At 41.2% G+C, this 13403-nt stretch overlaps 2 protein-coding genes and 1 non-coding gene across 3 annotated transcripts; 1 reads left to right on the top strand and 2 right to left on the bottom strand.

Annotated features, from left to right (window-relative positions):
* The first annotated feature begins 1949 nt into the window (after positions 1-1949).
* Positions 1950-2022, top strand: Trnam-cau. Its single transcript has one exon. It is a non-coding gene; the product is annotated as a tRNA-Met (tRNA).
* Positions 2023-4636: 2614 nt separating this feature from the next.
* On the bottom strand, positions 4637-7149 carry LOC6581219 (alpha-protein kinase 1). Its single transcript, XM_032731773.2, has one exon. The coding sequence runs from the start codon at positions 6598-6600 to the stop codon at positions 5752-5754; it is 849 nt and encodes a 282-aa protein (XP_032587664.2). The 5' UTR covers positions 6601-7149; the 3' UTR covers positions 4637-5751.
* Positions 7150-10304: 3155 nt separating this feature from the next.
* On the bottom strand, positions 10305-11614 carry LOC6581218 (serum factor response D). The gene has a single exon (XM_044009816.1). It carries the CDS (start codon positions 11501-11503, stop codon positions 10409-10411), a length of 1095 nt encoding a protein of 364 aa, XP_043865751.1. The 5' UTR covers positions 11504-11614; the 3' UTR covers positions 10305-10408.
* Positions 11615-13403: the final 1789 nt, after the last annotated feature.

Below are 13403 nucleotides of genomic sequence, written 5' to 3'. Positions count from 1 at the left end.
ATAAATAGTTAGATACATAAATAGATCCGTCAATTTATTAGTGTTATAAGCGAGTTTAAGGAAATATATATATAAAATCCTGTGCAATGAAAAATTAATCTAAACTTGCTTTATACAAATTTATGTTAAGATACAAACTACTTTGAATTCAAATTTTTCCATTAGAAAAGTTAAAAGTTAAAGTGTTATTTGCATGTATCATCTATATATAAAATGAAAATTTAATTCAATTTTACTTCTTCTGCTCATTAACTGCATGTACAATTTGGCACATCAAGCGCATTATAAATTTATCTGATTGAAAGCAATTTGATGTAGCCAAAGACAAAAGTGAAGTGAAGAAGTGAATTGCGAGAGAGCCAGAGTTAACCGACAATCAGAGCTGAAATTGCACAAAGACTCTCGATTGATTTATTGAAAACCATTGGCTTTTGCAGCTCTCATTTGGTTTCCCTCGAGCTTAGGCCATTTACGGCGAATATTTGCTTAGGTTGCGCTTTGTGCACTGAGCGCCAATGCGAAGATATTTGTGGCCCGAAATGTAGACATTTTGTTTACGCATTGAGTTCAATTACCAACACATCGTGCATACTTTATGAGCTGCGGCAAAAGGCAGCAGAGGATGCGTGGAGCTGCTGGCAGCTCGCTGCTAGCTGGGATAATTTATTATTTATTTAGTTCGTGTCACACTCTTGACTGAGCTCCTGGCTGGGCTCGTCCTTAGATGCTAGGCTCATCAGCTGGCTGTGTGATGGCAGAATACACGCATCTTTGAGGGGCTCCATTGTCTGGTATTTGGGTCAAAGTGCGAATTAGCATGAAGGTTGTTGCTTGTCTTGCCTTTTTCCGGCTAACAAGGCGTATACGTAACACCAGCGTTTAGCCAATATACAGCCACTTCTGTCTATGTGTTTTGTGTCGTCGCGTTGGCGTGTGAAGTGTCTTCAATTTGTGGCAATAAGCGAAGATTTGATGCTAAAAATAGCAAACGGTACAACAACAATAACAAGAGCAAACAAGAACGGCAACCACATTTGAAATATTCATTAAATGTTTGACTCGCAGCTCCTTAAAGTATGCAGCAATATTTTGCGAAATGAAATTACTACCGAGTGCCATTAAAAAGCAACGGAAACTGCCGTTAAGATAACAAGCATGAGAAAACCTCATAAAATGTATGCCTTGCACACTGGAGAAGAACAAAACGTGAAGATGAGAAGAAAAAAACAGAAAGCAGAAAAACCACTGAAGCAGCGCCACGTAAGATGATAAAGGTAAACAATTTTAAGGTAAATATTGAAAGAAAGTGAACCACAGAAACGTGGCAGAAGGAGCAGGAGGAGCAGGAGGAGGCGCTGTGGTGGCAAAAAACATATAAAGACATGTGCTGGCAAATGCCGAAATTGGAATTATGCTCAGCGAGAAGTCATCAGAGAGAACGCTACAAGAATTTCACACAAGCTCTTAATACCCTAAGCAGAGTATTTATGTTTGGTGGCTCGCTATGCCATCCGCATATGCGGCTAAAATGAATAAAATAAAATTTATATTTATGCCTTGTTTAATTTTGTTAGTAAGGGATAATAATATTACGTTCTGTTGGCTCAATGGGCCGAAGGCATGTCCTGATGCTATTAGCCAGGCTTTGTCTTAATGCAAGAACTAATTTATGTAAAGGTGCAAACGGTTAATGGTTGGCTTTTTATATAAAAATGTGTACACAAATATAAATAGATATATGTGCATATAATGCAACATAAGAGATGATTGCATTCTTATCTTCTATATTGATATGGATTTTGATAATTTTACAAGAGACTAGAGTGAATTCTTTACACAATTTACACAAATTCTATAGAACATTGATGTGAGCTTTGTAAAGCAAGGAGCACTCGATCGGTCTTCTGATTTTAAGTTGATTCACATAATAATCTGAGTAGCCATGCAACGCCTCGGTAGCGCAGTTGGCAGCGCGTAAGTCTCATAATCTTAAGGTCGTGAGTTCGATCCTCACCCGGGGCAGGTAACTTTTTTGTATGCAATCATGAAATGAGTTTTTTGATATATTTAATTATATACATATATTTATAGATATTTAGTATTCAAGCATGCACATATGATATTAACAATAAGTAGTAAAATATACTTGAAGCTCAGCGAAGCATCATTCCTCTGCTGCAATAAGTTCTTGCATACAAAGATCGTCACAAAAACTCTTGCAAAAACTAGGAAAAGTTTCAAGTTTCAAGTTTCAAAAATACAGAAAATGAGCTTTGCAAAGTGAAACCGCTTTCTCTGCCTCAAATCCTAGTCTTATATTTCAGGAAAGGAAAGCCAAAGTTATGCAGTAAAAGTTTTATAAAAACAAAAACCAAAAAAAAATATATATATATATGTATATATGGAAAAGCTAAAAGTTCGTGTTTTGAACTTCGGAAAGTGTGCAAATATTTTTGATAGAAATCTGCTTCATCAATGTTATCACAGACCTCAAGTGTTAGCTGATACTTAGCTTGTTTCAATTTTTAATAGCCCGCATAAAAAATATCAGTTTAAAGAGGAGCTTGAATAAAAACAAAGTTTTTTTTTTTCAAGGAAAATTTTATGAGGTCAGCTGTCAAGAAGATATGTATATCAGATTGGGAAGGAAATTCACTCACTCTGACGCTTTTAGTTAAGGTATCATTTAATTCGGCAAGCAGCAGCAGCTGGCTGCCTCTAATTGTTTTTGCTGTTGTTGTTATTTACGCTGTTTGCCTTTTGGCTCGTGTCTTTTTTTGGGGTGTGGTTATGAGCCAAAGAAGATTAATTATGCTGCTGTTTTGCTGGCCAAATACCGCTCACACTTTGTCTTCGTCTCGCCCGCCCGCTCGCTCGCCGTAACTCACGCCAGCTATTGCTCGACACGAGGGACAAATTAACGCGCTTTCCATCATAAAAATCCTTTCAGTTGCGGAATGGGGCCTTCTTTTCCACTCTGCCATTAGCTGAAAGCATAATGTGGCACAAAAAATGCAAAAGCTGCCCCGAAAATTAGGCAAGTATTAATAAGTGAGTGTTACACGCTCCAAGCAAGGGTACATATAAATAGCGAATGGCCAAAAATAGCTCAAAGAGCGGAAAAACAAAGAAAGCCGAACGGAAAATAGAAAAGGCAAACTTAATTAAATATGGACAGTCGCACAAACCGAACTGAAAAGGCAACAAACAGCAGCCAGAGCAGCCGGAGCAGCTGGAGCAGCCTTGGGCTGGGACTACGTGACTGCGGTCGCCTTTGGCTAGCGGCTGGCTGGCTGGCATACTTATACACAATTGTTATTTTCCATTTCACTGGGCCAAGTTGGGGAGTGCGCAACAGCGGGCCATAAAAATCACGCAGGCTGAGCGAAACATATCATTGCGAATGCTAAGCATTTGTCGTCGCCTATCAGCAGGAAATTAGGTCACTGAATACGTATTTTTAGGCAATTCCATTATCAAATACACATATGACGCGCCCAGAGGGCGCAGGAGTTGCCGAAGGCAATGACCATCGCCATCTCCTGCGCCTTTGCCTTTGCCCTCTGACGTATTTCGTCAGTAGAACAGAATTTATGACTTGTCCGAAAAAAAAGAAACAGTTTTGATTGCCTGTCTGACACGCTAATTTGTTGCCTTGAGAGAGTATTGAATGCTTGACTAACGATGGGCAGCGCTGGCGGATGGGGCGTATGCGTTATGCTGTTTGATATGGAAGAGCACTCGCTAGAGACTTCGAGCGAAGCACTTGACACTATTACTAAGCCGACTATTAAAAATAACGAGATTATAGCATTATGATAAATTTGGGGGCATTAAACTATAACGACTAGGCCCATCATCTTAACAGTTTTACTGAGCCATAAAACTTCTATATCAATTGAGTCCGATTTGTCATCAATTTCTATTCGATTCGGCTAACATAGATCGTATTTCCTAAAACACAATAATGAACTGAAATGCAATGGAAATTTTTGAGGCTCTGTGTAGAACGTTTTCTAAAGTCTTGACGTATTTGTCATATTTATTAGGTAATTATTTCCATGCCAGTTCGTTTGCCAATTCAGTTGGAATAATGTTAATCAAATGGCAGGCTCATGCTCCGGCTCAGGCCCGGGCCTGGCCAGACTGTGTCTGCCTCGATGTCAGGCTTGACTTGTTGTAAATTCGAAGAAGGGACACGCGTTTCGCACCCATAAATTTCCATAAACATTTTACGGCCTTTGCCTGGCAACGATATCCATCAGATTAATAAGTACTTTCCATATACACTCATATATGTGTATATACGTATGTGTGGGTGGGTGTGAAAATATTGATGATGTTGCCCTACCAATCGCTGACCTAGTTTTCCGTATGCCGGCTGAGTAGGCAGCAGGCAGCAGGCGGCGAGCAGCAGCGCATAAATGTAATCAGGCCCGCCATACGCGACGTATACGCAATGTGCAGAAGGGCTTCTGTTGCCGTAATTAGCCTTGATTCATTGTAATTGTTATTTTTGGCAACTTCTCGAGCTTCGCCAAGTGGGTCACTCTCCGATGAGCGTTTTCAAATAGCCAAAGTTTCCCAATAAATATCAATTGTTATGTGACAAAAAAGAAGATAAAACAATTTTTTTTTTTTTTTTTGTAAATTATTTTCTCGCTTTTTATTGAACTTGCTGTGTGAATGAAATATTCATTTGTAGCTGCTTCTATTTGTTGTTGTTGTTGTTGTTGGTAAATAGTTAACTTATGATTAAGTAAATGTGTATATATATATCATTATAATCGGCTGTATATATGTGTGTATAACTGTATTGCTTATGCCGTTATCTGCGTTCAATCATATATGTTATATATATAGTTGAGTTCTTAGATTGTTTGTTCATTATAAGTACATTACGGTAAATTTATGCAAGTGTTTTGTATATGGTATATATATGTATACATATATATATATGCTGTCTATATAATCAGTTTTGAATTGCAATGCTTGGTTAGTTAGTACATTTCTCATCTTATCTATGTGCCCTACGACTGAAGAGTGCGAGAAAAAAATGAATTTCAAAACTTGAAGAGCAAAATCTTAACTACCGAATGAAGTTTATACATATTTATACTTGTATGAAAACATAGTTAAAGTACTTAAGTATTCATATATATATATATATATATATATATGTAAGTTAGACTATAGTATATTTAACCGAGAAAATTTTGATCCCATTACAGCAACTAATTGAGTACGCATAGTAGACGAATATATATATCTATAATAATTATAATTAAAAATTCAAATTAATATTAGTTTTTGTTTCTTTTTTTCGAATTTGGGATAAAGGCACGAATGTACAATAAATTTATTATAATTTTATATAATTTTATTATAGTTTTAATTAAATTTAAGCAATTTTCTTTGAACAATACAAAACTTTCCCTTGGGACAGTCTTCTGTTCGGTTTTGCTGGAATCGAAAGCCGCGTGGAAAATTTTCTATTTCTATTTGCTAAAGTCTTGGAAAATGTGTTTTTTTTTCTCTCTTTTGGGGATCTTTCTTGGTGTTTGTTTTGTGAAATGAGCTGCTGTGGATATGAGAAGGTAATTGTATCACAGTTTTTCGAAATGAATGGGCGTGGCATTTGGCACTATGTATTGTGTGAGCTATGTGAGCTACGTGAGCTATACGAACTACTATCAACTGCTATTGGCTATGAGTAGATAACGATAGATAATGAACTCTCTGCCGATCCCGTTAGCGCCGCGCATATTGGCAGCAGACGGAGCTGCGTGGCACGCGCTGCGTCGGCAGACCGGACATGCCCTTTAGATATGTATAGGAGACGGGCTGACGGAGGATGCGTTGTGGTGGCGGCTTCGCCTTGCTGTGCTTCGCTTGGGTCGCGGAGCATGTGGATGAGTTGGAGCAGGCGCTGGAGCTGCTCGTCGATTTGGTGGCCAGCTTGTGCTGACGCTGGTGCAGCTCAATAGTGGAAGCCGATTTCAGAGCGGACTTCAGTGGCATTTGCGGCTGCTGCTGCTGCTGTTGGTGTGGGTGCGGCTGTGGGGGCGGCGAGGGGCCGCTGCACGACATCGAGCGCGATGTCAGCGAGAGGCTCTCAAAGGCGCGTCGCAGTGACGATGTGGACCGGCGTTGCATTCGGGAGAAGCTCGTGCGAGACAACGATTTGCGTTGGTCTTGCTGCTGCGGCTGCTGCTGCTGCTGCTGCTGCTGCTCCTGCTCCTCGATGTCAATGGTGCTGCTCGTCTCGCTGGAGGCGCAGGACATCAGGTCCAAGCGTGCAGCAGCTAAGCCACGACTAGCCGATGAATACGAATCGGTCGATGAACTGTGCGCATCCTCTTCCTGTGCAGCTGCATCAACTAGGTCAACGCTTGACCTCAGCCCAAAGCGTCGGCTGAGCAGCTGAAAGAAGCCCATGTTGCGCTCGTAGCGGGGCGTTGGCGAGAGGCTGGGCGAGTGCTGCGGCGGCTGCAGCTCCAATTCCAGCCAATGTTTGTTGCCATTGCTGTTGTTGTTGTTGTTGTTGTGCGGCGGCTGCTGCTGCAGCTCGTCCGCAAAGCAGACGTGTGGCGAGCCCATTGCAGCGAGTGCTTACTGTACTCTAAGGTTGCTTACTCTATGTATGCTGCTTCCGCAGAGTTTACTGTAGTCTTGTAGGTAACTATAGCTAACAGCCTTTGCCTTTGCGGCTAGCGAGTAGTTACTGTAGTACTGTATAGCGAGTGCCTACTGCAGTCTACACAGTTTAAAATGCATTGGAAATGCGCTCTGGTTTCTTGCCTAGAGCTGCGTTGTTGTTGTTAGCGAGAGTTAGCTGTAGCTTAAAGGTTATCTATATAATAGTTATATAGAAGCTGCACTTCCGACTTCCGACTTTGCTGTACTCCAAGCAGCTTAAGCAGGCTGCACTTCCGCTTTCTCTTTGTCTATGGCTTTGTTATTGCCGGTCCGATACACGCATACATATACACAGTCTCTCACACACACAAACATGCACTGTGTTTACTTTGTCGGCGTTTTGCTTGTTTCTTTTCTGCTTCTTTTTTTTCTTTGTTTTCTGCTCAGAGCTTCGTGTGTACACACAGACGTTGTCCTTTCGCGTTTGAGTCGGCAAATCGTTTGCCGCTTGCTTTTATAGACTCGCCCGGTCTGCAGACTGCGCTGGCTGCAAACAGCCGCTAGCGAGCGCTCTCTTACAACAGCTCTCTCTCTCTCCCTTGTCTCTCTCCCTCTCGCTCTTTCACTATGTGTCTGTCTGTTGCCTTACTGCGTTGTGCATTATTATGATTATTTGGCTGTTGCCGTTGCCGTTGCCGTTGCCCAATACACAATGGCAGCAATGGCAACATTTGAATTGTGTGGCATTTGTTTACCAATTGTTGTTGTTGTTTGTTTGCTCTGCCTGCCTCCTGGCACTGGTGGCACTTGCCATATTTGCTTAGTCGCGTGTGGCCTGCACTTTAATTGCTTTTTGCAGCGCAATTGCAAAATGTTTACGCATCGATTTGTCTCCATTTCCTCTTCACTGACTATAAAAATAAACCCGCTTGAGTTTATTTCGAAACTTTTAATTGCCGCACAGATATATCCGGACTAAGTACGTGGGTGGCTGCAGGTGTTGGTGGCTTTTAGCTTTTTAGCTACACGCAGATGTCGCCAAGAGAATTCATAAGCCGCAATTAAGGCCGTCAAAAATAGATTACAGCTATTGTTCTCACGTTCGCGACATTGCCGCTGTCGTAGCCGTTGTTGTTGTTGTTGTCTTTTTTTTTTATTATTTAATTACGCACAAAATTGATTTTAATGCTCTATAAATAAAACTGACTGCCAATTTTACGCCTCGTTGCGGTTGGGTCTGAGGCGACACGATGGGCGTGATTGCTGAGATGGACGAGGAGCGATGCGAAAGGGCGAATGCTGGATATTTGTCTATGGCGATTTAATGAAATCCGTTGTTTTAATGGCATTGTGTGTGTGTGTGATTGGTGTTTGTGTGTGTGTGTGTGTGTGTGTGTGTGTGTGTGTGTGTCTGGTGTGTGTGTGCGGGGAGACTGCGATAATTGTTCCTGTCGTGTTCTGCTGTTGTTTATCTTCTAATTAAAAGGCGTAATTCTTGTGCCCCTGACGTCAATCCCATTAACAGCCCTTTGTTCATTTGACAGAGCCAAGCTCTAAATATAATTGACATCCCTGCAACTGCAAATATTTGTTAACTATCAATTTAAATATAGAATAATAGTTGATAAGCTCCCACGCATCAAAGACTAAATTTGCGTTGAACTTTTCTTTTTATTTTTAGATGAAGAGGACGAGGAGCAGATGATTTTTAAAGGCCTGCATTTGGTAAGTAGAATTTATATTTAATTTAAATGAATATATGGCACATTATAATAAGCACTATTGTACAGCATAAAATATTATTAAATAAAAAAAATGATTAGTTAAATATAGTTTTTATTTAACCAGTTACGCCTATTAACTGCCTAAGCTGAATAACAGAAATGATAGATATTTAATATAGAATACGCAAACCGATACATATATGATGGCACATACACAGAGTTCTCTATTTGTTGGAATCGAAGCTTATAATACAATCAAATAAGCACAAACATGTATGCATGCGAATACATACATAGTATGTCGCAGTTGAGTAAAGTTGATCGCCTCCCATTCAGACTCTCCATTTCTATTCGAAATCATATCGGCTATGTTGGAATGACCTAAGTAGCTGTCTCGCTCTCACTCGGTAAAAGCTTAAAAGCAGACTAAGCCCAGCAACAGCTATTGTTGTCTCTCTCTCACTCTCTTATAAATGATAGGCGTGCAACTAAAACGCAAACTCAATTGGATAACATATTTACAAGAACTCTGTACAAGCTCTCGGTATCTCACTAATACTATTGCAGGCTAACGACTGCAGCCAATCGCGTTAAGGCTGAGCATAATTAGGAAACAGTGATGACCGAATAAGAGTAATAATGAATGCAGTGTCTATTTATGTCATATGGCAATTATGAAGCGAAATATATAATGAAATTCTATTTGAGATATCAATAGGGCTGCATTGGTATATGAGCCTCACTCAAGTAAGCAAAGTAGCTGCAAATCCACATTGAGTTTCAAGAGATTTGAATGTTACGCTGCCATCAAATTAATAATGCATGCGGCGGCTTAGCGAGCACTTGTAACAACAACAACTGCCGCAACGGCCGCCGATTAACGTCATCCATCGAGCTTGAATATGTAGTTTGGCTCAGGCAGACGACATCATATCGTATGTCAAAACTATAAGGTCGAGTCCTTCGGCCACTCGAAAATTGAGGACTTTACCTACATCAGCAAACGCAAGGCGACACCAAAAACAAAACTGTTCCCAGAGTACAGTGAGCGAACTGTTCCCAAGGCAGCCAGCCAGTCAGTCAGCCAAGGCGCAAGCGCACACAAGAGCTTTTGCCAAAAGCTTTTAGAAAATAACTGTTAGGAATTTTAAATATTTATAAGAAATAAAACATTTCAAAGTTTTTTCTTTAGATTGTATTTTATTTATTGACAGCTAGACTTATGCTTACGGTTATACGATCTAAAAATATAGGGTATTTTTACTTAGGTGCTAAACGTTTTTACTTATATTTTGCTCAGTTTTCTTCTGTTTAGTTTGGAAATGAATAAAGTGTATGGAAGTATATTTGAAATTTATTATAAATAAATAAATAATAATATTCAATTATTTGTTTTCTTTTGTATTTGTACAATTTTGAAATATCTTGGATAAATTCGTAATTTTGTCTAGTCAAGTGCCCATTAAAATAAGTGCAAAATATAATTGGAAATAACAAACGTTTTTCATAGATTTTTCTCTTTTATTTGTGTATATCATAATTTTTCATTTGAGCCTAGCTCCGAAAAGTTGAGTTTAAAAACTACATGGGAAGATATGTGTGTGTGGTGTTGTTGTTGTTGTGTGTATGTTTTAGGTAGGGTATATGCTTATATAATTTATATTAACTAGATTTTAGCTACTGTGTAAACTGAAAGTCTCTAAATATCGAATAGCTTTGCACACATATGTATTATTTTTTGGAATAATTCAAATATATGGAAACTGTGTTTTTTTTGTGTATAATTTTTTTTAGATATTGTTCTCTCTGACATATTTATAAAATATGTTGCTCTGCTGCATATCCAATTTTTTTTTTTAGGCACTACATCACGTTTTACTTTTTACTTTTCCCTATTAGCTACCCACCCAGACTCCACTTCGACACCTTTTTGTTGCTGCCGTCGCTGCCGTCGCTGCCGTCGCTGCTGTTGCAGTGTTGGCCTTCACCCGGAAATTGCGCTGGGCAATGTCCTCGGCGCGATGACGTTTTCGCCGCTGCTCTGTCTAATACATGTGATGCAGCGTGTAGGGGCAGCAGGCGGCATAGCTGGGCACGCGGGAGTATAGTCCGGACATGCCCTTCATGTAGACATACTGCACTGGAGGTCGCAGTATGCTCTGTTGTTTCTTGTCCTTTTTGGCTGATTTTTTTGTTGAGCTGCTGCTGCTGCTGTTGCTGCTGCTGCTGTTGCTACTGTTGCGGCTGTTGTTGCTGCTGTTGCTGCTGCAGCTGCTGCTGTGGCTGTTGTGACTGTTGTGGCTGTTGTGGCTGTTGTGCGGCGTCAGCAGCTTCTTTGCCCGCATCAGCGAGGAGACGTCGCGCTGTCGAAGCGGCGTGCTGCTGCAGGAGAGGGAGCGCAGCGATGCCGTTGCCGTTGTGGCTGCCGATGTGGAAAAGTGCTGCAGCATGCGGCTAACGGACGAGGAGATGGAGATGCGACTCAAATGTAGCCCAGCCTTGTTGCCAGTCGATGCCGATGATGCGGAGCGTGGCTGTGGCTTCAGCTGATTCAAGTTCTCATTCTCATCCTGCTCACGCTGACGCTTCTGCTGCTGCTGGGGCTCATGCTCGTGCTCGTGCTCGTGCTCATGTTCATCTTCATGCTCGTCGTCATCGGCGCCGCTGCTGCTGCTGTCGTCGTAGTGATGGGGATGCAGTTGCTCCATGGCGCTGCCGGGTCGGTACACCGTCTCCACATAGATATGCGCGTTGTTGTCGTAGAACTCCATGCCCGGCGAGAACGAGGCCGAGGATGTGCGCGAAGTGTTCTCCAGATCGAGACTGGAGCCACCATTGAGCACCTCCAGGCACTCGTTGCGCGAGCCGCTCAAGCTGAATGAGTCCGTGGACGAGCTGCGTATGTCATCCTGGCTGCTGTAGACCGTATCGTTCTGCTGATGATGGTGATGGTGCTGGAAGTGCCTGCCCAGGTGCCTGCTGAGCAGCTGCAGCAGGCTGCGGGATCGCGATAGTTTTTGGCCACGCGAGCCGCGCTTCTGCTGCTTCAGCTGCTTCTCGCCCAGATCCATCGAGGAATTGGAATTGGAACTTGACTTGGAGCTCGACTTGGAGCAATTGTTGGGAGTTAGCGTATCCATCTCACGTTTGGGTTTTAAAGTTTATAGTTCTCTTGGATAGTTCTTGGCTCAGAATTTATTTTAGAGTTTCAAGTTTTTCTTCACTTTCACTTGGAATGCGTTTCGCGACGTTTGCTGGCATCAACTGCTGGGGCAGGCGTTGCTGCTGTCGCTTTTATAGCTGCACTCAATTTCGACTGCTGCTCGAAAAGCTTCGCGTTTAACCTTCGTGCGCCGCACACCGCCCCCCATGCGCCCGCTCGCACAGTCAGCCCGCAGGACGAGGACACTTCGTGCGCTGGCTGCCTGTCGCCCAGCTCCGAGCCAGCAGTAACCAAGCAGCTGCCGTGGCAGCCACAACGTGAGCAGCAGCAGCAATTCCATTCTTCTTCTTCTTCTCGCATCGATATTTACATGTGGTTCGTGCTACCTGTTGCCTATTTGGATTTCCTGCTTCCTGCTGTCAACGTGATTCTTGCTGCCTGCCTGTTGCCTGCTGCCAGTTGGCCGTGTGGCTCTCGCCCTCCCCGTTTTTGTGCCATTGTTCTGCTGCTGCGGCAAACTCAAGTGTTTTTGCACTTTTTGAGCTTTTGCGCTTTGAGTGCGTGATGGAGAACGTGACCCTTGCGCGTCATACTCGAGCCACGGCTCGAACACCTCCAGCCATTGCCTTACAATCAACAGTTACTAACTTCCGACTGACGTTTCTGCCGCCGATTTACACGTGAATCACCACACCTGCCCTCAACTAGGCAGACAGCGCCCTGAATGGAACATGTGGGAAGTCCCAAAAATGCCAACTCTCCTTCTCTCTCTCTCTCTCTCTCTTTCTCTGTGGGCTCAGCAGCTGAAAATATTCCTCAAATTGGGTCATCCATTGGACTTATCTAGAAACTACTATCAGTCGATTCAGTGATAGCTCAGATTAGTCTGCTTTAATACATATTAAATGCATATTTAAATATCTAATTTTTAGCAATTTAAATCACTCCAATACCCTTTTCTGTTTGCTAAAAAAACAAAGATTAATTTGCCTAGCTGCTTGGCCTTCTTTGTGTAGCCGCAAAACTCTCAGAATTTCTTTTCAAATGAATTACGTTGAGTCTCAGAGTAGGGCTAGATATAATTAAATTTGCAGTATACGAAATAATTGAGCTCACATCTGAGCCGACTAATTTCTTCATTGTTAGCACAAATGCTAAGTGTAAGCGTATATATATTTATAAAATTGCTTTATTATATTTATTACTCGAGTCGCAGTATATCTCCCGCTAGGTCGAAAATCTCAATAATTCGTAAAACTGCTGTGTTCCCTAAAACTTTCGCTAATTCGACCGAATTCCTAACAATTTGATTTGTAATAATTTTACCGTTTCTCGTTGTTGCGACTTTGATAAAGAATATGAGAATATAATGTTCATTAAATAAATTTTCTTTTTTGAGCTCCTCCTGCTTCACTGAAATTTTGTATATATAAAATCTCACAGATTATGAGTTAAAATCCTATTTAAACTGCTTTAGTTATCTGCGCAACTTAAATATAATTTAGTAGTTAAGTTACGACTTAAATTTTGAACTAAAATTATATATTATAAGTCATGTCGATAAAAAAGTAAAAAACAAAAATTTTAAAAATTTTTACATTAATATATACTTAGTCATTTATTATATTAAATTATGCATTCATATACCTCAGCAATTGACTAACTCTCTCATCTTTTCCTCATCAAAGTTATTTACATTAGGTAAGCCGATTTGATAATTTTCGTTTGCTTACTTAACTTGGACTAGGGTTAATCAACGCAATCCTTTAATTAATTATGCTCAACTGCTGCCTAATCAACATTAAGTATGAAATAACTCTTCCATTTAGCGCTGCAATTAAATACGCTAATGGATTCAGTTTCAATAACGACAACAG

This window comes from Drosophila mojavensis, unplaced genomic scaffold, assembly GCF_018153725.1.
Source record: "Drosophila mojavensis isolate 15081-1352.22 unplaced genomic scaffold, ASM1815372v1 contig_74, whole genome shotgun sequence".
Taxonomy (NCBI): domain Eukaryota; kingdom Metazoa; phylum Arthropoda; class Insecta; order Diptera; family Drosophilidae; genus Drosophila; species Drosophila mojavensis.
Note: the sequence above shows the minus strand (reverse complement) of the source record. Positions and strands in the feature narration are given on the sequence as shown.

Excerpts from the sequence above, each read along its gene's own strand:
- LOC6581219 (XM_032731773.2), bottom strand. The coding sequence starts at position 6,600 with ATGGGCTCGCCACACGTCTGCTTTGCGGACGAGCTGCAGCAGCAGCCG.
- LOC6581218 (XM_044009816.1), bottom strand. The coding sequence starts at position 11,503 with ATGGATACGCTAACTCCCAACAATTGCTCCAAGTCGAGCTCCAAGTCA.